The sequence below is a fragment of the Sphaeramia orbicularis genome, chromosome 17, assembly GCF_902148855.1.
Source record: "Sphaeramia orbicularis chromosome 17, fSphaOr1.1, whole genome shotgun sequence".
Classification (NCBI taxonomy): domain Eukaryota; kingdom Metazoa; phylum Chordata; class Actinopteri; order Kurtiformes; family Apogonidae; genus Sphaeramia; species Sphaeramia orbicularis.
In genome coordinates this window covers 45,237,503-45,264,903 of record NC_043973.1, presented here as the reverse complement: position 1 = coordinate 45,264,903, position 27,401 = coordinate 45,237,503, and the positions used below count along the sequence as shown (strand labels likewise).

The following is a 27,401-nucleotide window of genomic DNA, read 5'->3' as shown; positions in this document are numbered from 1 at the left end:
TTTTTCCGTGACTGTATATGCAAGATGTCTGTTGTGAGTTGCTTTTTGCTGATGTGAAACGTGAGACATTGAGACAATTGGGAGCAAATGTGGAAAATCAGACCCACAATTCCTGCCTAGAAATCATTCCACAAGCTGTTTTCATGGAAATATGAAACTAAGAATGATGGTGGTGGTGTAAGATAAGTTTCAATCTGTTCACACATTACAAATAAAGTGATTGATACATGTGTATTTCTTGACATATCTTACACATTGTACCTTTAAGCCTTTCATGCATGAATTATGAGAACCTTAGTAATTTTTTTTTTTCTTGAGTGATTTTATTCCTCTTTAGGTGTGAAAAAACAATGCAGTTGAATTTTTTTTTTTTTTTATGAACCTATTTTTCATGGAGTTACAAAAATGTCCACTCAGCTGGACACCATGCGTTTAATTTTTGAAGCAAAGAATCATGTATTTAAAACCCATCACGAGAAAGTGATAGACTGTATGAAAACTATGAAATAAAAAAAATTTAATGCAGTTTTCTCACATTTTAGCGTACTCTAATACTAGTTGTTACTCACTTCATGGAGATAATATGCAAAAAAAAAAAAAAAAAAAGTTTAAGAAAACTGTCACAGTCTAACAACAATTAGCAACTGATTTACACTAAAACATGTTAGTGCAGATCAGGTTTATCAAGAACAGCAAAGTTACAGTAATGGTGTGAATTACAGTGTATGGGATGATGCATTAGTGTCCACTGTGTTGGCTGATATGGAACGAAAACAACAAAACCCATGAATATACAAGAGAACAGCTGGAGAAGAACTGTCCACTGGAGTGACCACTGTGCATGAAAGGGTTAATATAATAATAAAGCTCATTAGTTCACACATTTATGCAAACTACACAGGATTTTACCCTAAAAATCAGCCATGTTAAATATGAAATGCTAGTATCTATCCATTTTCCATTTTTTCTTGATAACCAAAATCACTTCAGGGTCATTCCACCTCAATTCAATGGGTTTAGGAAAAAAATCCTGCTCGACCATCTTGGATTTGCTTCAGATTTTTATCATGTGAAGTTCAACCATGAAAACTAGCCCAGCCAAAATTTCAGACCAATATATCAAATGTATCCAAAGAAAAAAAATTCTTGAAGGTACCCCCCTCCTTGCCGTTTTTGGTGCATTTCGTGATCGTCTTAAAATGCAGCAAAGTTTAAAGTGCAATATCTCAGTAAGTTTCTAGCTAAATGCATGAAATTTTCAGCAAAGAATGACTACCACATATAGATTGCATATGTATATTATCAATAACATTGTCTTTATTGGGACTGTGGTATGACCTTGTGAAATCTGGAAAAAAAACTTGAAACTTTTACAAACCCCTATATTTATTGACCAATTAAACACAAACTAAATATGATATATTGCAAATAATTACACATCCTTTTACATAAGTATATAGAGTAATCAGATCAGCACTTATTAATGGGTATGATCCTTCTTTGTTGTTGTTTTTGTCATAATAAAATCGCAAAATAACATTTTTCATTCATTTTCACTTTCAAATACCACAGGTATGACAAGGAGTACCAACCAAAAGAACTTATTTTCTGAAAGACCATCACATATGCTTACAAAATGTAAAATTTCATGATGGTTCTAGGACTCCAACCTAGAACCATTGTGAATTTTTTTTTTTTCGTGAGTCCTAGAACCATCATGAATTTTTTTTTTTTTTTTTCCCATGAGTCCTAGAACCATCATGAAATTTTACATTTTGAAAGCATTTGTGATGGTCTTTCAGAAAATAAGTTCTTTTGGTTGGTACATACCTGTGGTATTTGAAAGTGAAAATGAATGAAAAATGTTATTTTGCGATTTTATTATGACAAAAACAACAACAAAAAAGGATCATACCCATTAATAAATGCTGATCTGATTACTCTATATACTTATGTAAAAGGATGTGTAATTATTTGCAATATATCATATTTGGTTTGTGTTTAATTGGTCAACTAGAAAAGCACTCGGAGAGCGCAGACCTCCGCCAAGCACAAAAATTCCCCACATAATCGGTGATACAAATCCTACATTTATTTTTTAAAATAAAATCCGCCTTCTGGATCAGATCCGGACCAGCCTTTGAAATGTAATAGAGGACCCCATTGTCAATTCCTGAGTTAAATTTCATGAGTTTTGGTCAATAATTAAGCGAGATATTGGGAAACGAAAATTTTGGCCCCATTTACCACAATGTTAACGAAAATTTCAAAGTGATCCAGAATCCAGGATTTCTTCCGGATCACCCCCAAAAGTTAATCATTTCTTCCTTATCCCATTTCCAACAAACCCTGAAAATTTCATCAAAATCTGTCCATAACTTTTTGAGTTATGTTGCACACTAACGGACAGACAAACAAACAGACAGACAAACAAACCCTGGCAAAAACATAACCTCCTTGGCGGAGGTAATAAATATAGGGGTTTGTAAAAGTTTCAAGTTTATTTTCCAGATTTCACAAGGTCATACCACAGTCCCAATAAAGACAATGTTATTGATAATATACATATGCAATCTATATGTGGTAGTCATTCCTTGCTGAAAATTTCATGCATTTAGCTAGAAACTTACTGAGATATTGCACTCTAAAATTTGCTACATTTTAAGACGATCGCGAAATGCACCAAAAACGGCAAGAGGGGTACCCTGTTCATGAATTGTTTTCTTCAAATGTACTTGCTATATCAACCTGAAATTTTGGCTGAGGTGTGTTTTAGTGTTGAACTTTGTATGGTAAAAATTTCAAGCCAATCTAAGATGGTCGAGCAGGAGGCACTTGTTGAACTGAGGTGGAATGACCCTTCAGTTCTTACATCAATATCTATGGCATTGTTCTGACAAAAACAGTGCTTTTAGACTGGATTGCATAACCATAGTTTTTGATGACTTCTGATGGTCTAATAATTTTTTTCCGCGACTGTATGACAGAGGATATGAACAGGTTTACAGATATGAGCACATATGGAAAAGTTGACCATTTTTCAGACGGTTTTGAAGAGAAAAGAGGGAGTATTTTTAATGATGTAGGAACAGAAATATTACTTTTGTTATTTGAAATTAGGGAAAAACTGGACTAGAATTGCACATGTAAACACTAGGGGCTAATATTCACAATAATTGTTTTTGTGTTTGTGGTGTAAATGCCAAAAGGTTTCATCTCATAACTTTATTTTTCATCAGTGGTCGGGTGCATGCAGCTGGGGGTGGTCTTCTGCTCTGCATTGGCAGTGGAGTCACACCAGCTGCAGCTGATGAGGGAACAGGACACACACACACACACACACACACACACAGATGGACACTGGCAACACACAGGCGCTTGTTCCCCCGGTCGCACACACATGAGTTAATGAAAGCTTGTCTTCAGGGGAATACAGCTTGTCAGCGCTGAGCCGCAGTAGCAGCTTAAGGGAGTCCGAGGCTGAGGCTTTATTAACGGCACATTTTATAGGCCACCTACACTGAACTGTAATCTGCATCAGACACACAACACGCTTTCTTTCTGTCTTTCTTTCTTTCTTTCTTTCTGTCTTTCTTTCTTTCTGTCTTTCTTTCTTTCTTTCTGTCTGTCTGTCTGTCTTTCTTTCTTCCATATCAATAAAACACCCATATGTAAGAAAATAACAATAAAGCGAACATAAAATTGCAAAAAAAATAAATAAATCAAATAGAATATAAAATCTTCCTTCCTTCCTTCCTTCCTTCCTTCCTTCCTTCCATATCAATAAAACACCCATATGTAAGAAAATAAGAATAAAGCGAACATAAAATTGCAAAAAAAAAAACAAATCAAATCTTCCTTCCTTCCATATCAATAAAACAGCTATATGTAAGAAAATAAGCATAGAGCAAACATAAAATTCCAAAAAAAAAAAACAAAATAAGCAAATAGAATGTAAATTCTTTCTTTCTTTCTTTCTTTCTTTCTTTCAAATCAATAAAACACCCATATGTAAGAAAATAAGCATAGAGCAAACATAAAATTAAAAAAAAACCCAAATAAGCAAATAGAATATAAATTCTCTCTCTCTCTCTCTCTCTCTCTCTCTCTCTCTCTCTCTCTCTCTCTCTCTCTCTCTCTCTCTCTCTCTCTCTCTCTCTCTCTCTCTCTCTCTCTCTCTAATATCAATAAAACAGCCATATGTAAGAAAATAAGAATAAAGTGAACATAAAATTGCAAAAAAAAAACAAAATCAAATAGAATATAAAATCTTCCTTCCTTCCTTCCTTCCTTCCTTCCTTCCATATCAATAAAACAGCTATATGTAAGAAAATAAGCATAGAGCAAACATAAAATTCCAAAAAAAACCCAAAATAAGCAAATACAATATAAATTCATTCATTCTTTCTTTCTTTCTTTCTTTCTTTCTTTCTTTCTTTCTTTCTTTCTAATCAACAAAACACCCATATGTAAGAAAATAAGCATAGAGCATACATAAAATTCCAAAAAAAACCCCCAAAATAAGCAAATACAATATAAATTCATTCATTCTTTCTTTCTTTCTTTCTTTCTTTCTTTCTTTCTAATCAACAAAACACCCATATGTAAGAAAATAAGCATAGAGCATACATAAAATTCCAAAAAAAAACCAAAATAAGCAAATAGAATATAAATTCTTTCTTTCTTTCTTTCTCTCTTATTAATAAAACACCCATATGTAAGGAAATAAGAATAGAGCGAATATAAAATAAACAAAAAAGCAAAAAGAATATAAAATCTTAGAAAAGTAAAAGAAAAAAAGATCTAAAGTAGAATAAAAATAGACTTAAAATATGAATAGACAATAAATGAGTCTGTAAATATGATGCATTTATGTTTGAATAAAGATTGAAAAAAATATTGCAGTTCCTTCCTTCCTTCCTTCCTTCCTTCCTTCCTTCCTTCCTTCCTTCCTTCCTTCCAACAATATGAATAAAAAACAATATGTAAGAAAATAACAAGGGAACGAATATGACATAACAAAAACAAAAAAAAAGCCAAATATGTATATCTTTGAACACGTCTATAAACACAGTGCATTTATGTTTGAGTAAGTATTCTATTGTTTTTACAGTTCCTTCCTTCCTTCCTTCCTTTGTTCCTTCCTTCCTTCCTCTACAGTTATATTCACCCTACAGCGTCTATTTAATTAATATCGATCACATATATTAAATTGCTAAACTTCCCTCCGTGTCGTGCCCAAACCACGCCTGAGTCTCTTGGAAGTTTCGACCACTGAATCCAGACACAATCAGAAGGAATGTGATTAAGAGCCTCTCCATTATATATTTATTCCTCAAGGGGCTGTTCTAGTTTTAGACTCTACATCCCTATAAATCCATCCCACACACACACACACACACACACACACACACACACACGCATTTTAAGTGGCTGTTCTGCAGGACTGAGCCGAGGCTGGGGTTTCACTTTGTTTCAGACTCAACCTCTGCATTGTCTCGGTAATTTACAATAAAGTCACTGCATCTGGAAAACACGCTGCTTAACTGAGTGAACGCTTTCTCCTTTAGAAAAAGCAGAAAAACAGATACTTTACATGATTGGCAGATTAGTGGAAGCTGTTTATCAGATGTAATCAGTCACCCATGTTAAACGTTAATCTCCTGTTTAATTCCACTCATCTGTGTGGTAGAGGAGAACTAATTCACCCTCATGCACACATATTTACACACAAATTTTACAAATCATGTATTATATATACAGGGTGGGGAAGCAAAATTTACAATATTTTGAGGCAGGGATTGAAAGACAGTGTATGACCAATTAGTTTATTGAAAGTCATGTGAATTTATTTGCCACGAGAAAATGTACATAATAGAAAATGTTTTTATTCTGTGTCCTCCTTCTTTCTCAATAACTGCCTTCACACGCTTCCTGAAACTTGCGCAAGTGTTCCTCAAATATTCAGGTGACAACTTCTCCCATTCTTCTTTAATAGTATCTTCCAGACTTTCTCGTAATAGTTTTGCTCATAGTCATTCTCTTCTTTCCATTATAAACAGTCTTTATGGACACTCCAACTATTTTTGAAATCTCCTTTGGTGTGACGAGTGCATTCAGCAAATCACACACTCTTTGACGTTTGCTTTCCTGATTACTCATATGGGGAAAAGTTTCTGAAAAGGTATGGATAATAGTGTTAGGTATGATTATGACATCAATATATGTTTGGTTTCAAAACAATTGATGTAGTGCCTGCTGAGAAAAAACAACTAAATGTTCATTGTAAATGTTGCTTCCCCACCCTGTATGTATGTATGTATGTGTATATGTATATATATATATATATATATATGGGTTCTTCTGATTAACCCATAAACTTCCAAACAGCCACTGCTGACCAAATACATCTACTGATCTAAAATGTTTAATAATTGTTGATTCACTAATCCCATCAGTCCATGTAAATAATTGGTGTAAAATACAGTTTGCCATCTTTTCACAATCATCAGATATGACCCATTTGGACAATCAGAGGCTCTGTGGTTACCGTGGAAACACAGTCATCTTCTACTACATTGATTCACCAGTAAAACCCATGGAGTTGGATCAATGACAGTGGATGGACACACTTGTTTTATGTTCAGTTAATGAGAGATTTTACTGGAAAAGTCACTTTTTCTTCAGTTGTCTCAGTTTTTTGATATAATAACCCTCGATTTCATGATTGATTTGATTGATTTAGTGACTTATTCCAAACATGCAATGAAATTTAACATACATGCGAACAAGCAAATCATGCATAGTAATGCAAATATTAACAATCATAGCAATTTTAGAAGAACAGCACAATAATTCCATTTTCATGCCCGAAAAGGGGTGGGAAGAAGTGCAATTTATTTAATCCCTCAACCCTCACCTTTAATCTGAGCTTTTATGAACATTTTCATGATCAGTAAATTGAATACATGAAAATATCTGATTTATACTAATAAAATGCAAAATACACAGGATAATATTATGATAAATAGTGATACATCACTTAAGAAAAGTTAGATATAGATAAAATTTCATTTGGTAACTGACACAAAAGTAGCCCTGTGTCTTGACAGGTTTTTGAAATGTTGATATCCAAATTTAAAAAAAAAAAAAAAAAAGAAAAGAAAAGGTTCAAGGTTCAAGGTTACTTTATTTGGACCCGTAGGTAGATTTGTTTTGCAGTCGAGGTGATTGCTTTGGTATTACAACCAGACATACGTTGAAGATGTAAGACTTGATCGAGCTTACAGACAGAACAAAAAGAAAAACTCTGGCACCTAAAGATCTAAAATGTTTAATAATTGCTGATCCACTAATCCTATCAATTCATGTAAATAACTGGTGTAAAATACAGTTCTTCATCTTTTCATGGTCATCAGATATGACCCATTTGGACGTTCAGAGCCTCTGTCGTTGCCGTGGAAACACCGTCATCTTCTACAACATTGATTCACCAGTAAAACCCATGGAGTTGGATCAATGACAGAAGTTGTAGATTCCTGTTTTTATGTTCAGTCATTCATATCGTTGCCAAAAAAGTCACTTTTTCTTCATTTTTTCCCGTTGTAAAATAATAACTTTGAATTTACTCTAAGTTTTTATGAACAGCTACATGATCAGTAAATGAAATATACCTTACCATACCATACAGGGCTGCACGATATTGGAAAAAACTGACATTGCAATTATTTTTAACCCTGCGATATATATTGCGATATGAAAAACTACTCAGGAGGATATAATAGCTGTGTGGTGCCGACGTAAATGGTCAAATAAATTATCAACATTTTTTATCCCTATAACGCCAAACATATCATATTTGATACATGAGTTCTGTTACATGATACATGATCAGTGTGATATTTTTTTTTCTTGAAAAACCTGATGTATACAATTAGATACATGCAATACTCAGATAATCCACCAAGGGGGAGGAATTCATTCACCAGAGGCCTTTCCAGTGACACTACAAGTCATTAAAGGTAGGGGAGGAGATGTTTTCCTAAAGTATTTTTTACTGTATTGTTTAAAATCCCCTTCACACCTTGATTGCAACCAATTAATTAAATGCCATTTGTCCCTCCCCCCTCTGCAAGTACAATCAATACAATGCAGGCGTGGCTTCAGGGGGGGAGTCTGAAGAAAGGGGTTTGGACTTTTGAATAGTGTATTTTCAAAATGTAGCTTGCTCAAACCATTTTTCCAGGATCTCTTACCCGACCTTTAATGAGGAAGGAGGGAGAACTTTGACAATTTTGAAAAGGAATTACCAATTTGTTAGACATGTTTGTGTTATATTATGTTTTTGTTTGTTCAAAAATAATATTTGAGCACAGAGACCCAATGTATCAAATATGATACGAAATTGAAACTCATACATGGAAACTGATATTTGAAAAAAAAAAAAAAAAGAAAAGTTTTTGGTTGTTCAGAAGGACCAATAAAGGCACCAGTTTCAAAGAAGTGGAATTTTCTCTCAATAATTTAATGGTTCAGGCTTTACAGGGTTAATTATTATGAATGAATGAATGAATGTTTATTTCAGTTAAATACAAAATACAAAACATATACATATTAAAAAACAACAACAACAAAACAAAACACATACATATTAAAAAACAAGCAAACATAAAATAAACACATTTTGTAACTGAAAAAGAAATTATTATTCATTAGTAATTATTTCAATATTCAGATGTGGAAATTTCACACCATGGGAAAATTTCACAGTTGACAGCAGCAAATCCAAAAATAAAGTGCAGGGAAGACAGAAAATATACACTGAAGAAACATAAAATATAAAGAAAGAGAGAGAAAAAAAAATCTATTTATACAAGTGTCTATGTACACTTACATTTACTTTCAAGTAGAAATACTTTCCTTTAATGCTTTTTTCTGCCATTTTTTCAGTTTTTTCCTATGAGCATACACAGTCTATACATTATATACGTATATACAATGACAAGAATTGTGAATGAATTATCTGGCCAGGCCTTAAGAAGGAACAGAATAAAAAAAAAGAGGATTAGTGCAAGTCCTTGTTGATTTTAGCCATCACCTGCTCCTCTTCTGTCATCGAGAACTTGTGAATGACATCAGTCTGCATCCTTCTGCTTCAGTCGTGTCAGAATGTAGAATGTTTTCTTACACAATATCACAAAGTCTGACCAGTTTTATATATAAATTGATGTATATAAAATCCTTGTTTTATGGACAGGTTGTCATTGGTGCTGGACCCTAATCTGACCCAGACTAAGCTGGTATAATCCACCTAGCAAGTAGATTCATCAGCACAAAGGTTTAACACAATATATCCACCCTTTCTCTCACTAAGTGTGTGTACGAGTGTGTATTTTTTTTTTCTGTTTTTGACTAAGTGTATGTGGATGTCAGGGGATGTGAAAATGAGGACAGACTGGATGTGTTGGTTCATATTACATAAGCCTTGCCCTGATGTGTTTTTACTTTGTTTTGCAATATGTCATTAATATTGTTATTTTTATTCTGTGGGATTTTTTTTGGATTTATCTCTAAAATCTGGGGTTAGAGATTTTCTTAATCTCTGCTATTTTTAGGATGAATTTTGTTCCACTTTCACTTGAATCCACACAAATAAATCACCTCAAACAGCTTCAATATATTTGAACTAGAGCTGTCAAACAATTAAAATATTTAATCAGATTAATCACAGGGTTGCTGTGGATTCATTTCGATTAATCACGACTAGATATTCATTTTTAATCTACAGGGTGTCCCATAAGTCTCCATACATAGGAGACATAATACATTCCATACATATATGGTTCTAACATGTATTTCTTTATATTTCTTCTTTATAGTTCTTCAGCAGTGGAGGACACGCATTGAAATGTGTTCCCGACAAAATGGCAGTCATATAGAGCTTATTATATAAATAAAAATGGTTTATGTCAAGAAACGTTTATTTTTCCTATGTATGGAGACTTATGGGACACCCTGTATATTAATCATGTTTCATTTTGCATTAACAAATAGACTCAAGAAAGAAGGGAACATATGTGGGTGCTTCTATGAAACTGGGTGCATTTTGGTATCTGGCACTTTTTCAGCTTTTTAGACCCAATAATAAAAGACAAATTTAGACATATTTCCCTCCAGGATGTACCTAATGATGACCTTAGATAAAAGCAAAAAAATATATATATATACTCTTGCTCTGAGCCATCCCAAAATTAATGAATTTTTAATAAAATATGGGGGCCAAAAATAGGACCAGAATTGGGACATGAAAAACTACCTAGGTGTCAGTGCATTAGATCTGAAAACATGGCTATAAATGATCTTATATAGACTATAAATAAAGACACTGTTAAATTTGATGATCCAGACATGTGGGTTTTTCATGAATCGCCGTCTCATTCAAAGTTTTGTGTGCAACCCACTGTGTCCACTTGTGTTACATGCAGAACCTGCGCAGTTAAACACAAATAAATTGAGAGTGATTTTTCAACAGCGGCCATTTTTGTCAAACATTTTGCCTTGCACAACACTGGTCAAAAACAAATTTATTGTTGAAGTTTTTTGAGCTGATTTAGGATAATTTTGGTGTGCTGCATCCAAAAATCACATTAATTTTGCTCAGTCAGGTCAACTTTCTGAACTATGCTACATATTGGCTTTTTAACATTTTTGTTTACATTTATGGGCATTTTTACATCATAGGATACAAAATTCTTTCATATTTCTTGCAATAAATGAGTTCTGAAGATTTTACTTTTGCCAATTTATGATTGGTTTTTTTAATATTACGGGTGAATGAAATGGCTTCGACTAGAAGATCTTGCAAAAATAAGCCTGATGTATTCTGCTACATCTGCAGTGAATACACCATTGTACCTAACAGGAATCAAGTCACAAGTTTCATAAAGTGTGCTTACCAATCTTATTTTGGTATTAATGTAATTAAATGTAATCAGTTTTGTGAGAAGATCTAATTTTTCAAAATCAAATTAGCAAAAAAACCTGATCTGATTGAGAAAAACAGATGTCATTTTTGGATTTAGCGGTGCAAAATGGTCCTAATTCAGTTGAAAAAACCTAGACAACTTGCAAAAAACATTTTTTTTTTTTGTAACCCAGTGTAATTAGTTCAATTCCCAAAATGTACCTGTAACAGAATAAAAAGATATTACAGAAAAATGTTAGCATGCAATTTTTTGTGTCCTTTTTACCGTGTTACAGGCGGATTTTTGTATAAAAATAATATAAAAATGGGTTTTGTCTGAAAAATAGTTCCTCTTTTATCTCAGTAAATGTTTGTTTTTAAAATAGACCCAAAGTGCTTCCAAACTTGCTTCATAACATTAGTTTACATCTGGTTTGAATTTTTACCCCCATGTCTTGTTTTTAGGACCAGTTTCATAGACGCACCCATATGCACTTGATGTGTTTGTTGCAAGCTGGGCGATGCGTTAGCCGAAGTGCTAGCAGAATCCCCAACTAACGTATGCTTCATGTTAACCTTCATCCTACCATGACAGTTTACATACAAAACTTACCAAGTGGGGTCTTTTATGACCCCAGTCTTATTTTGGATGCAATTCAGTATGAATTGAAAAAAATTGTCATGATATGTCACTTAGTCAAATAGTTAGTATGCAGCACTGTAACCAAAGTATAAAAATACATTTTGTAGTGATGTTTATTGTGAAATGGTCAATGGAACAATCAACAAACAACTAATCTGACAAATGCTTGTGCAGCAGTATATCGAGCAGGTCTACCTCTCAAAACTATATTTCACTGTAAAGGAAAAGAATATCATGTTACAGATAGATTATTACAGGTAAGTATGTTAGAAAACGTATGTGTCATCAGGCACATACTGCCAATTTGGGAAAAAAATGTTGGGGTCATTCATGACCCCGGACACTCAGTCCATCATAACAAGTTCAGTTGATGTGATGATCCAAAACTTTTTACAATACAAATACCGGATGACACCAAGGAACAAACTCCTGAAACCATGAATAAATGTTTCAGTTTAACACACAATGACACACATGAAATAACGTCCGGGGTCATAAATGACCCCGCTTTGTAGGATGAAGGTTAATGTGGTATTTGAAGCTGGAAGTGCTTTGGTGAAAAGAGAACTCCTTCCTGCAGAGTGTGTATAATACTTTACGTCGGTCGACTGTCCCGTCTTGTGTTTTTTTTAGTCGTCATATTTCCATCCAGAGGGCCAATGTGTTGTTTAGCGCCTTCTATCTTTATGGTTTGGTTCTGCTTGTTCATGTGCAATGCTAGCTCTACTTGGACAAACTGACCCAGATGTGTTAGCAGAGGCGTTCAGGGTCATTCTGTGCTGCAGATGAGTTAATTGCGTAAGAATTTTTAATCAGATTAATTTTGAGGGATTAATCTGTGTTAATGTGTTAATTTTGACAGCCCTAATTTGAACAAAGTATGAATATATAGAGGCGGAAAAAATTACTAGACCATCAAAAATCATCAAAAACAATGGTTATGCAATCAAGTACTAACTCCTGTGTGTATCATGTGACTAAAACAGACAGAAAAGAAAACATGGAATGCCTAAAAGCACTGTTTTTGTCAGTACAATGCCATAGATATTGATGTAAGAGCTGAAGTGATTTTAGTTATCATCAAGAAAACATGGAAAATGGATAGATATCAGCTCTGAAATTAAACTACTATGATATGTTTTTGTTATTATTATTATTGTATTTGTCCAAACAAATGTACCTTTAGTTGGACCAAGCATTAAAATGAACAAGAAACTGAAGAAAACAAGGGGTGGTCGAATAATTTTTTCTGTGACTGTATTTACCTGTACGGTTTTATCAAATTATTGTTCAACCAAGACACAAGAAAAGCCATTCATAGTGTAATTTATATGGACATATTCGTCGTAAAAATGTTCTCTATTGTGCTTTTAGATCCTGAGTTTAAGGACCTTGGGGCGCTGCCAAATCTGCCATGTGAGTATTTAAGTCATATTAGATGTAGGTCACAACAGAGCAGGTGGTTTCAGTGGGATTTCATGCATTTGTCGTCATCTGCAGTGTGCGAGTTTGAGCTGAGCGGTCCAGAGGGCTTCGTAGAGTCGACCCAGATATCCAGGGAGACCCGGGCCCAGCAGAATGAAGCCGTGGACTGTAGATGGTACATCAAGGCTCCACCAAAAGCCAGGGTGGGTACAAGAGAGAACGCCAAAGGTCCAGTGTGTGAGGATCTAACTGAAACTCAGTTCGTTCATTCAACACTACCCCTGGACTGTGACTATAGGTATGAGTAGGAACTTATGTTGCCTTCATGTGCTATAGGAATTATGGTAAATACTAGTTACGAACTTGAAATTTGGACACGAACGCCCCCTCACCTCATATTTTACACTGGAGAACTTGGAAAAAAATTTTGATATACGACCTGTCGAGATGAAAATAACACTGGACCTTTTCAACATCGTGGACACACTGCAAAAAAAAAATCTATATTTTACCAAGTGTATTTTTCTCATTTCTAGTCCAAATATCTCATCACACTTAAAATAAGACATAATCACCTAAAGAGTAAGTTTTCAGAGAGATATAAGAACTTATTTTTAGACAATAGATCTGGAAAATCTAATTTCAGGAAGTCTTACCAAGAGAATGTTCACTTGTTCCATCGGCAGATTTTTGTTTGCTTGAGTTAAGCTAAAAAAAAAAAAAATCTTGAATTAAACAAAATAAATAAATAAATAAAATCTTGAAATAACCAAAAAATAAAAAAAATCTTGAATTAACCAAAAAAAAAATTGAATTAAGTCTAAAAAAATTCTTGAATTAAGCAAAAAAATAAATAAAAATCTTGAATTAAGCAAAAAAAAAAAAAATTTTGAAATAAGGAAAAAAAAAATCTTGAATTATGCAAAAAAAAAAAAAAAAAAAAAAATGAATTAAGCAAAAAAAATCTTGAATTAGGCAAAAAAAAATAATCTTGAATTAGGCAAAAAAAAAATCCTGAATTAAGCAAAAAAAAAAACAAACTTGAATTAGGCAAAAAAAAAAAATCTTGAATTAAGCAAAAAAAAAAAAAAAAAATCTTGAATTAACACATCTGAATGAAGGGGTTAACCCGGTTCCCAACCTTTTTTGGCTTGTGACCCCATTTTAACATCACAAATTTCTGGCGACCTCAGACATTCAAAACAGAGACACTTCATTTGCTAAAATTAATTTGTTTTTGATCATGTAATAGTTTGCCATAATATGTTGCAAATGAACATTCATTTTAGGCAACATTTAGGCTATATACTGGAAATTTTTATTAGTAAGTTTGCATTTTTTATCAATGACTAGAAATTTCAGGCGACCCCATGTGGGGTCTCGACCCCAAGGTTGAAAAGCACTGCAGCACAGCATCCACATGACTGCTGACGCTGCCCTCATCTGCCTGTCCATCTGCCTTCCCACAGCTTTCAGTCACTCATGAACAAGAACTTGAGACACTTCAGTTCCTTCCCAACCCATAGGAGGCGTACCACTCTTTTCCAGCTGAGTGCAGTTGGACTTGAAGTCTGGCAACACAACTTTACAGACGGACACGACAACTCGTTAGCAACTTTACAGAACTACTCATAAGATGTGCTCTACTGGAACATACATGACTTTTAGAGTTGTCCAAAGGAAGGCTGCTCAGTCTCATTCCTTCCACTCTCTCTCTCTGTGTGTTACTGTGTTGGAAGTCCTCTGAGCTGCAGATATCACTGAGCGTGGCAAGTTTAGACAAAGAAGCATGTTTTTATGTAGGGGTTTGTAAGGACTGAGTCATTTTCATCACCATGACACCCATCCTTCTGTGCACATCTTCCACCAAACGTCCTGTTTTACGTAGGCACTGTTGTTGCCACCCAGATCTATCTATCTATCTATCTATCTATCTATCTATCTATCTATCTATCTATCTATCTATCTATCTATCTATCTATCTATCTATCTATCTATCTATCTATCTATCTATACTATATTGCCAAAAGTATTTGCTCACCTGCTTTGACTCACATATGAATTTCAGTGCCATCCCATTCCTAGTCTTTGGGGTTCAATCTGACGTCGGTCCACCCTTTGCAGCTATAACAGCTTCAACTCTTCTGGGAAGGCTGTCCACAAGGTTTAGGAGTGTGTTCATGGGAATTTTGGACCATTCTTCCAGAAGCGCATTTGTGAGGTCACACACTGATGTTGGACAGAAGGCCTGGCTCTCAGTCTCCAAAGGTGTTCTATGGGGTTGAGGTCAGGACTGTGTGCAGGCCAGTCCAGTTCATCCACACCAGACTCTGTCATCCATGTCTTTATGGACCTTGCTTTGTGCACTGGTGCACAGTCATGTTGGAAGAGGAAGGGGCCGGCTCCAAACTGTTCCCACAAAGTTGGGAGCATGGAATTGTCCAAAATGTCTTGGTCTGCTGAAGCATTCCCAGTTCCTTTCACTGGAACTAAGGGCCCAAGCCCAGCTCCTGAAAAACAACCCCACACCATAATCCCCCCTCCACCAAACTTTACACTTGGCACAATGCGGTCCCACAAATATCGTTCTCCTGGCGAATGCCAAACCCAGACCCACCCATCAGATCGCCAGATGGAGAAGCGCGATTGGTCACTCCAGAGAATGTGCCTCCACTGCTCTAGAGTCCAGTGGCGGCGTGCTTTACACCACTGCATCCGATGCTTTGCATTGCACTTGGTGATGTATGGCTTGGATGCAGCTGCTCGGCCACGGAAACCCATTCCATGAAGCTCTCTGCGCACTGTTCTGAAGCTAATCTGAAGGCCACATGAAGTTTGGAGGTCTGTAGCCATTGACTCTGCAGAAAGTTGGCGACCTCTTCACACTATGCGCCTCAGCATCCGCTGACCCCGCTCTGTCAGTTTATGTGGCCTACCACTTTGTGGCTGAGCTGCTGTCGTTCCCAAACACTTCCACTTTCTTCTAATACAGCTGACAGTTGACTGTGGAATATTTAGGAGCGAGGAAATTTCACGACTGGATTTGTTGCACAGGTGGCATCCTATCACAGTTCCACACTGGAATTCACTGAGCACCTGAGAGCGACCCATTCTGTCACACATGTTTGTAACAGCAGTCTGCATGCCTAGGTGATGATTTTATACACCTGTGGCCACGGAAGTGATTGGAACACCTGATTCTGATTATTTGGATGGGTGAGCCAATACTTTTGGCAATATAGTCTATCTATCTATCTATCTATCTATCTATCTATCTATCTATCTATCTATCTATCTATCTATCTATCTATCTATCTATCTATCTATCTATCTATCTATCTATCTATCTATCTATCTATCTATCTATCTATCTATCTATCTATCTCAGAAGGAAATTGTTGAGTGTTAGAGTTGCTCCATTCAAGTATAAGTAGTATGTTGACCCATGGGGAACCACAAGGTCAAGATCTTGGACTTCATCACTGTCAATACTAGGGATGCAAATTATCGATTAATCCATTCAAACGTTTACAAAGTATCAAAACCCGGACTACTCGCTTCAGAGACAGTTTTTTTCCTCAGGCTACACGGCTGCTGAACAGCTGCTCAGCTAGAAGGAGGTAGCTGGGAACCTGCATCCTGACTTTCAGTTTTTATAATTGTATTTATTTTTTTATTTATTTAATTTATTTAGTGTTTTTACATTACAATAGGAGGACTAGTGCTCTTTATTGTTAAGTATTTTTTTTTTTATTGTTGCTGTGATTGTTATTTGTTTGTTATTTATTTTTCGATATTGGGCGGAGAGAGAGCCAGGGCACACACTGTGTGTCATTCCCATGGTACTTGTACCTGAACGCACATGACAAATAAACTTGAAACATTAATCATTAGTTGGTTGACCTTATTGATCAATTAACGATTAATTGATAAGCAGCGATTTTCCTGAGAACCTCAATTTCGCTCTTTCAATAGGGTCTATAACAGGGGTGTCAAACATACGGCCCAGGGGCCAAAACCGGCCCGCAGGATGAATTAGTGAAATACAAAAATTACATTGAAGATATTAACAATCAAGGATGTCAAAATAAATTTAGTTCAATTCCATCTAAAGTGGGTCAGACCAGTAAAATACTATCATAATAAACTATAAATAACAAAAACCAAATATTTTTCTCTTTGTTTTAGAGTAAAAAAAAATTAAAATTACACAAAAATGTTAACATTTACAAACTAGTCTTTTACAAAAAATGTGAAAAACTTGAACAAATATAAACATCCTGAAATGTCGTAAGAGATTTAAGAGTAATTGTACCAATATTCTGTCTGTTATTAAATGTTTTGTGTGTTTGTAGATCCACTGTGATCTGTAAGTGATAATGTACATGTGTAAATGATAAACTGAGGCAGAATATTATTAAAATTACACTTATTTTTTCAGTTTGTTCATGTTATTCAAATCTTCTGAAAGGATAGTTTGTAGATGTAAACCTTTTCATAATGTAAATTTACTTTTTTCGCTCTAAAACAGAAAAGTTTGGAATTGACATTATTTATATATTATTATGTTATTATTTTACTGGTTTGGCCCACTGCTGATCAAATTTAGCTGAATGTGACCCCTGAACTAAAATGAGTTTGACACCCCTGGTCTATAAGAATAAAAGCTAAATATTGTTTGTATACTTCATGAAAAAAGCATGTCATATCCCTCAATGATTTATTTATTGTTCCATTGGATACAGTACAGGCAATGACATTTATGGAGTAGAACTACAGAAATTCAACAGAGAAATTCAATAAAATAAATGGATCTGCAGAGAGGTAGTTTAGAAAAAATGGGCATTTCTGACTGTGCATCACTGATATAATGGAGCCAGATTTAAGTGGAGATGCCCCCCCCCACCCCACCCAGTATTTTCCCATGGCCTGAGGGACAACATCCCAGTCCTCCAGCACGGATATTTGTTGTGTTTTCATGGATACTGTTCCACATTTGTCCAGCAGTCACCACCAAAATGTTCATGTGATTCTGGGCATAGCATCATGATTGTATGGCTATTATATTCCAAAATTGCTAATATCTCCCAAAATATTTGTCCCATCAACTTGCTGTTTTCGCTAGTCTCTTCCTTGACCAAAAATACATAAGTATGACAAACTGCAGCAGTCAGCTCTTTCCGGATTTTGTATGATGCCTGAGACACACACACACACACAAACAGAGTCCACTTCCCTTTCATAATAGTGATAAAAGTAGTAGAAAATAAATTATCAATACAACAGAAAAAGAACAAGATACACACAAAACATACATATCTACTAAATATACATATTAAAACACTATTAAGACAAAATTAGGACAGCAATTTGTAGAATATGTACTGGACAATATGTATCAATATGATAATTAAAGAAATATACATAATAAATGTGTGAAAATGCTGTGTGTAATCATAATTTTGTGTATCCATCTACAGTCGTGGAAAAAAATTATTAGACCACCCCTTGTTTTCTTCAGTTTCTTGTTTATTTCAATGCCTGGTCCAACTAAAGGTACATTTGTTTGGACAAATATAATGAGAACAACAAAAATAACTTATAGTACTTTAATTTCAGAGCTGATATCTATCCATTTTCCATGTTTTCTTGATAAAAACCAAAATCACTTCAGTTCTTACATCAATATCTATGGCATTATACTGACAAAAACAGTGCTTTTAGGCATTCCATGTTTTCTTTTCTGTCTGTTTTAGTCACATGATACACACAGGAGTTAGGACTGGATTGCATAACCATTGTTTTCAATGACTTTTGATGGTCTAAGAATTTTTTCCGCCTCTATATATTCATACTTTGTTCAAATTAGGACTGTCAAAATTAACACATTAACACAGATTAATCCCTCAAGATTAATCTGATTAAAAATTCTGACACAATTAACTCATCTGCAGCACAGAATGACCCTGAACGTCTCTGCTAACACATCTGGGTCAGTTTGTCCAAGTAGAGTTAGCATCGCACATGAACAAGCAGAACCAAACCATAAAGATAGAGGGCGCTAAAGAGCACATTGGCCCTCTGGATGGAAATATGACGACTGAAAAAAACAAGACGGAACAGTCGACCGACATAAAGTATTAGACACTCTGCAGGAAGGAGTTCTCTTTTCACTGAAACGCTCCCAGCTTCAAATACATTAACACAAAGCATACGTTAGTTGGGGATTCTGCTAGCCCAGCTTGCAACAAATACATTAAGTTAATTTGGGTGCTTCTGTGAAACTGGTCCTAAAAACAGGACAGAGGGGCTAAAAATTCAAACGAGATGTAGACTATTGTTATGAAGCAAGTTTGGAAGCACTTTGGGTCTATTTTAAAAATAAATATTTACTGAGATAAAGGAGAAACAATTTTTCAGATAAAACTCATTTTTGTATTATTTTTATCCAAAAATCTGCATGTAACACAGTAAAAAGGACACGAAAATTACTACTACTATTTTTTTTTTTTTTTTTAAATATCTTTTTATTCTCTCACAGGTACATTTTGGGAATTGAACTGCAAGGCAGAATGTTTCATAAAAATGACCGCTGTGGAAAAATCACTTGCAATTTATTTGTGTTTAACTGCGCAGGTTCTGCATGTAACACAAGTGGACACAATGGGTCACACACAAAACCTTGAATGAGACGGAGATTCATAAAAAACCCACATGTCTGGATTATCAAATTTAACACAGTGTCTTTATTTATAGTCCATATAAGACCATTTACAGCCATGTTTTCAGATCTAACGCACTGACACCTAGGTAGTTTTTCTATGTCGCAATTCTGGTCCTTTTTTCTGCAACTGTATATTGGAGATATGTACATGGATACATGAACCACAATGGTTTCTTACCATGACTTTGCCCATTCTTTATCCCCCTGACAGATCTACATGCGTTTTCTGGAGTATGAGATGCACAACTCCAATGAATGCAAGCGTAACTTTGTTGCCATCTATGACGGCAGCAGCTCAGTGGAACACCTGAAGAATAAGTTTTGCTCCACGGTGGCGAATGACGTCATGCTGGATTCATCTTTAGGCGTGGTGAGGATGTGGGCCGATGAGGGGAGCAGGAAAAGCAGATTCAAAATCCTGTTCACAACCTTCCATGAACGTGAGTCAAACACTGTCAGATCCTGTTCCATTTGCACGAGTCACAAAACAAATAAAGCTACTGTCATCTACATTTGTCACAAAAAAACTGCTTTATAACATCCAATGGTTTTGGTTTTTATTGAGAGAACATTAATGCGGTTGGAATCAAAGTATTTATTTTGACAGCAGGTTAAACCAACTACATCAATGAACTTAATACAGTGCAGCTTCTGTCAACAATACAACATTTTTGAGTCTGTTAACCCTTTAAGTGCCAAAGTCGCAATATTGTAACAAGCAACAAAACTGCATCTACTGACTGTTTAATCGGTTTAATACCCGTTGATCCACTAATCCTATAATTACATGGAAATAATTGGTGTAAAATGCAGTTATTCATCTTTTCATGGTCATCAGATATGACCCATTTGGACATTCAGAGGCTCCGTAGTTACCATGGAAACACAGTCATCTTCTACAGCATTGATTCACCAGTAAAACCCATATGTTTATGTTTATGTTTATGTTTACGCATTTGGCAGACGCTTTTTTCCAAAGCGACTTACAGGGTAGAGTTGAATCAATGACAGTGGATGGACACACTTGTGTTTTATGTTCAGTTAATGATATATTTTACTGACAAAGTCACTTTTTCTTCAGTTTTCTCCTTTTTTGATATTATAACCCACAATTTTAATCTAAGCATTTATGAACATTTTCATGATCAGTAAATTAAATACAAGAAAATATCTGATTTATACTGATAAAATGCAAAATACACTGGATAATATTACGATAAATGGTGATAAATCACTTAAGAAAAGTTAGATATAGATAAAATTTCATTTGGTAACTGACATAAAAGTAGCACTGGGTTTTGACAGGTTTTTGATATATTTGTTTATTTATTTATTTTGGATATATTGCAATAAAATCAAAACAACAAAAGAATTATATAAAAAGAAAGTAAACCATTCGAAAAGGAGCGGGATGAAGTTTAATTTATAATCTCCTGCCCCCTTACTCCATCCTTCACCTACCCTAAATTCATGTCAGATTCCATAAGTAACTAGAAAATCCTCACATATCAGACGAAATTCTGACTATGCCATAAAAGACAAAATTGCTGTATACAGTACAGGCCAAAAGTTTGGACACACCTTCTCATTCTTCGCATTTTCTTTATTTTCATGACTATTTACATTGTAGATTCTCACTGAAGGCATCAAAACTATGAATGAACACATGTGGAATTATGTACTTAACAAAAAAGTGTGAAATAACTGAAAACATCTCTTATATTCTAGTTTCTTCAAAGTAGCCACCCTTAGCTCTGATGACTGTTTTGCACACTCTTGGCATTCTCTTGATGAGCTTCCAGAGGTAGTCACCTGAAATGGTTTCCTAACAGTCTTGAAGAAGTTCCCAGAGATGCTTAGCACTTGTTGGCCCTTTTGCCTTCACTCTGCGGTCCAGCTCACCCCAAACCATCTCGATTGGGTTCAGGTCCGGTGACTGTGGAGGCCAGGTCATCTGGCGCAGCACTCCATCACTCTCCTTCTTGGTCAAATATCCCTCACACAGCCTGGAGGTGTGTTTGGGGTCATTGTCCTGTTGAAACATAAATGATGATCCAACTAAACGCAAACCGGATGGAATGGCATGTCACTTCAGGATGCTGTGGTAGCCATGCTGATTCAGGTTGCCTTCAAACTTGAATAAATCCCCAACAGCGTCACCAGCAAAGCACCCCCACACCATCACACCTCCCCCTCCATGCTTCACGGTGGGAACCAGGCATGTAGCATCCATCCGTTCACCTTTTCTGCGTCGCACAAAGACACGGCGGTTGGATCCAAAGATCTCAAATTTGGACTCATCAGACCAAAGCACAGATTTCCACTGGTCTAATGTCCATTCCTTGGGTTTCTTGGCCCAAATAAATCTCTTCTGTTTGTTGCCTCTCCTGAGCAGTGGTTTCCTAGCAGCTGTTTGACCATGAAGGCCTGATTCACGCAGTCTCCTCTTAACAGTTGTTGTAGAGATGTGTCTGCTGCTAGAGCTCTGTGTGGTATTCATCTGGTCTCTAATCTGAGCTGCTGTTAATTTGCGATTTCTGAGGCTGGTGACTCAGATGAACTTATCTTCAGCATCAGAGGTGACTCTTGGTCTTCCTTTCCTGGGGCGGTCCTCATGTGAGCCAGTTTCGTTGGAGTGCTTGATGGTTTTTGCGACTGCACTTGGGGACACATTCAAAGTTTTTGAAATTTTCTAGACTGACTGACCTTCATTTCTTAAAGTAATGATGGCCACTCGTTTGTCTTTACTTAGCTGATTGGTTCTCGCCATAATATGCATTCTAACAGTTGTCCAATAGGGCTGTCAGCTGTGCATCAACCTGACTTCTGCACAACACAACTGATGGTCCCGACCCCATCAATAAGGCAAGAAATTCCACTAAGTAACCCTGATGAGGCACAGCTATGAAGTGAAAACCATTTCAGGTGACTACCTCTGGAAGCTCATCAAGAGAATGCCAAGGGTGTGCAAGGCAGTCATCAGAGCTAAGGGTGGCTACTTTGAAGAAACTAGAATATAAGAGATGTTTTCAGTTATTTCACACTTTTTTGTTAAGTACATAATTCCACATGTGTTCATTCATAGTTTTGATGCCTTCAGTGAGAATCTACAAAGTAAATAGTCATGAAAATAAAGAAAATGCGAAGAATGAGAAGGTGTGTCCAAACTTTTGGCCTGTACTGTATATCAAGAATAGACAGATGGATAAATGCTGATAACAAAATTTAAGAAAAAAGAAAAAAACTCTGGCGCCTAAAGGGTTAATTCACATTCTAAGGGTTAACAAACACCCAGATCAAACAAACACAAATGTCTCCAGCGTGTCCTTTCCATATTCATTTAGAGTGACTTTGAATGTATTTAAAGAGATGCATTCCTTCCAGTTTTATCCTTCTGTTAGTTTTTCCTGGTTCTGTTCTGACTTTTGGAACATGTAGATACAGTCTACTCTCGTTAAACCGCCCGCCGTTATACCGCCATTTTCGCTCACCGCCGACCAAAACCATTGCACAAAAATCCCCAATGCATTATTCCATTAGCTACCGCCATTTCTGCCTATCGCCATCCGCCAGCCCAGTTCCACGCACAAACAACACTTATACCATTGATTTCCCGACCGTTATACCGCCAGCGTGATTGCCATCGAGTACACATAAATTTTAACAATGCACTGAAACAAACGCGCCAGACGCTGATCGCGACAAGCTACGAGTAGGTCTACGGAACGGCCACCGTTCATTTATCGCAGAACACTCAGTAAGTCAGGATGTCGGGAAGAGGACGTGGGATTAAGCCAAAGCCTCAAGATGATGGGGTGTCATTTCCCGACACGGTATAATAATGCTTAAAATGTTTCCCCACTTTAAATGATCCCTTACAACATAATAGAATCAAGATTTATTTAGAAACGCAATTAGAACGGGTTAACGGAGGCAGCACAGACATCATATAGTAAAGACATGCACATTATGGACGCAACCCGTTGTAACGCCATTTTCGCTATACCGCCAATTTGGCCGTGAACGGAAGTTGGCGGTATAACGAGAGTAGACTGTATAACAGATCCTGGGACCAAACACTGTCATATGATGTCAGACTTTAACCCACTCAGACTATGCTGTTTTGTTCCACTTTTCACAACATTACTAATACTTTTGCATCTTATCCTCAGCTCCGTGTGATGGAGACACTTTCTTCTGCCACAGTAACATGTGCATAAACCACACCCTGGTCTGCAACGGCATCCAGAACTGTGTTTACCCCTGGGATGAGAACCACTGTAAAGGTATGCTGTCACACAAACTCTAATCTACATGTGCAATCGCTGACTGTGGCTGAATGGGAAGTGTTTTTCTGTCCCTGTGACCAGAAAAGAGGAAGGCCAGCATCCTGGACACTCTGGACAACACCAACCTGACCATCATCGGAGTCACCTGTAGCCTGGTTGTGATCCTGCTCATCATCTCTGTCATCATTCAGATCAAACAGCCTCGCAAGAAATACATAATCCGCAGGTGAGATAGTGTTGAATTGTTGGGTCTGTATCTGTCAGGGCAGAAGTTAGCATGCTAACCAAACATGCTAACTGTGCAAAATTTAACATTTACAACAAAAGGTCATATTTACAGGGTGGGGAAGCAAAATTTACAATATTTTGAGGCAGGGATTGAAAGACAGTGTATGACCAATTAGTTTATTGAAAGTCATGAGAATTTATTTGCCACAAGAAAATGTACATAATAGAAAATGTTTTTATTCTATGTGTCCTCCTTCTTTCTCAATAACTGCCTTCACACGCTTCCTGAAACTTGCGCAAGTGTTCCTCAAATATTCGGGTGACAACTTCTCCCATTCTTCTTTAATAGTATCTTCCAGACTTTCTCGTAATAGTTTTGGTCATAGTCATTCTCTTCTTTCCATTATAAACAGTCTTTATGGACACTCCAACTATTTTTGAAATCTCCTTTGGTGTGACGAGTGCATTCAGCAAATCACACACTCTTTGACGTTTGCTTTCCTGATTACTCATATGGGCAAAAGTTTCTGAAAAGGTATGGATAATAGTGTTAGGTATGATTATGACATCAATATATGTTTGGTTTCAAAACAATTGACGTAGTGCCTGCTGAGAAAAAACAACTAAATGTTCATTGTAAATTTTGCTTCCCCACCCTGTAGATGTTTAGAATGCATCACATAACCATGCAGTTAGAGGAAAATTATTATTTGGATTTAAAACTTTAGTGTACATATATTTCCCAATCTTTGCTGCATCACCTTTTTTAGGCTATTTTCCTTGTGTATCTGGTAGACTGAAGACTTGTATCTGTAAATAAATCACATTTATGCCATGAATTTATTTGTGTCACTGCCAAAGCTTTTGGCCAGGACTGTCATAGTGAAAAAAAAGAACTTTAGTTTGACTTTATTCACCAACTGCAGATACATTTAAGTCATTAGGTCATTTTAGTTTAGGAAATGTCCAGCATAAAGACTCATGCATACGCCACAGGAACAGAAAAATGTGTTATCCCTGTCCAAAACACTTTAGACTTCATGGGAACAGATGTGATTTCTCATAGACTGCAAGGGAAGCTCAACTTCCTCTAAAATAATGAAAATTAAATGGTCAAATATGTACGGCTGTGTTGACATTTCATTGACTACAAATGTGTTAGAACACGTTCATCTCACAGACGAGTTCATTCAGAATCAGCTTTATCACAAATCAGACTCGATGATGTTCACTTCTCCTCCATTCCTGTTGCGCTGCTTTCTCATTCGATCTCTGCTCAGTGCATTTGTCCGTAGATGCTCAGCGTCCATGCACTTCAGTGGGACTGAGTGGAACAGTTTTTTTCATTGCCTCAAAACTGGACGGTAATTGGATAAATGCCACGATGTTGTCCCGCCCCCGGATGCTCAGCGTCTCTGGGGGTGAATGGAGCTGTGGGCGGAGCTCGGCCGGGCTGGACGCCGGGCTTCCATGTGCTGATTGGAGGATCAGTCAAAAGGCTGAATCCCGTTTGATTGACAGCTATTTTCAGATCTACTCCTTCACTGACAGTTCAGTTTAATACCGTTGCGCATTCTGCTGTGAAATCGAGAGAGAAACCACTACGAAATTACTTGTTCATTTCTTGCACTGTAAACACACAAATATACAAATCACAAGGAACGGAGGGCCGAATTTATGTTTAAATAACTTGACAATTTTTTTTGATGTAAGCCGACAATGAGCTTCCCCTGTCTGAAAGACGAGCAGCTGCCACTGCACGGGAAACTTGAGAGCTGAACTCCTGGGAGGTCGTCATAGGACCCTCCCTCTTTCTGCTTTTCCACATTAACCACACCCACTTCAAATTTCTGACCAATCACACGACAGTTTTCAGACAGCACATGAAAAAAAAGTTCTTCCTAGATGTGTTGAGAGTAAGAGAACTCCCAAATCAAATCTCAAATATAAATCGAAGATGAAATTAGCCTTGGCTGTAATCTAGCATATTTACTAGGGCTGTCAATATTAATGCGCATTAATCCATCATCATGATTAATCTGATTTAAAAATTTAAAACAATTAACCCATTTGAGGCTCAGAATGACTCTGAACATCTCTGCCAATGCATTTGGGCCAGTTTATCCGAGTAGAGTTAGTGTCACACATGAGCAAATGGTCAGTTAATCCAGTAGTGACAGGCAGCAGAACCAACCAATAAGGATAGAAGACACTAAAACAGCACGTTGGCCCTCTGGATGGAAATATGGACAAAAAAACCCCAAGACGGAACAGTCGACCAGCATAAAATATTATACACACTCTGCAGGAAGGAGTTTTCTTTTCACCAAATCACTTTCACCTTAAAATACCGCATTAACACAAAGCATATGTTAGTCTGGGATTCTGCTAGCACTTTGGCTAACGTATTGCCTAGCTTGCGGCAAACACATTAAGTACATATATATTCACTTCTTCCTTGAGTTTGTTCATGCAAAATGAAACACGATTAATACAGATTAAAAATGAATGATATTTAATTATGAGTTATAGAAATTAATCCATAGCAACCCTGTGATTAATCTGGTTAAACAGTTTGTTTGACAGCACTAATATTTACATATGTTTGTTTTTTAATATGCATTGTCCCTTTATGAATTAAACAAATAAAATACACACATATTCCACATTGGTGTGGTGAATGATTTTTGCCTTTATTGCACTTCCATGAGGAATAACTGCAGTTTTACTTAGTTTTTTAATTATTTAGGCACCGATAGTTTGGTTTAGGTGTCAAAACTGCTGCTCAAAAATTACCACTAGATTTACATTTAGGGTTAAAGATCATTGTCTGGGATAGATTAGACCCTTTCACTTTGGTGTTGTATAGATTACTGTTGTATGACAGTTGTATCTCAGTGCAGAGCGTACATGACGTGGTTCAGGATCAGGATATACTTTGTCTCATACGGGAAATTTGTTTTGGACTACAGTGCTACACATTTCTGCATTCACATTCGGACACATACAATCACAAAACAATTCAGTCACAAAATCTTAAAATCAGCAGAATTACAATTAGGTATTACACCCAGTTTATATATTGCACCCTTCCCTCAGAGATCCAATAAATAGAATAAATATAAGTCA

The 27,401-nt window shown here is 36.2% G+C and overlaps 1 protein-coding gene across 1 annotated transcript in view; it reads left to right on the top strand.

The window, feature by feature from the left end:
• The window catches only part of LOC115436975 (neuropilin and tolloid-like protein 1), a 51,329-nt gene that overhangs the window by 20,593 nt on the left and 3,335 nt on the right, over window positions 1–27,401 (top strand). Inside the window, exons 5-9 of the mRNA XM_030160012.1 lie at window positions 12,981–13,022; window positions 13,107–13,234; window positions 19,967–20,195; window positions 23,928–24,041; window positions 24,126–24,270. Of these exons, the coding sequence (XP_030015872.1) occupies window positions 12,981–13,022; window positions 13,107–13,234; window positions 19,967–20,195; window positions 23,928–24,041; window positions 24,126–24,270 (658 nt within the window). The remainder of the gene's footprint in view (window positions 1–12,980; window positions 13,023–13,106; window positions 13,235–19,966; window positions 20,196–23,927; window positions 24,042–24,125; window positions 24,271–27,401) is intronic.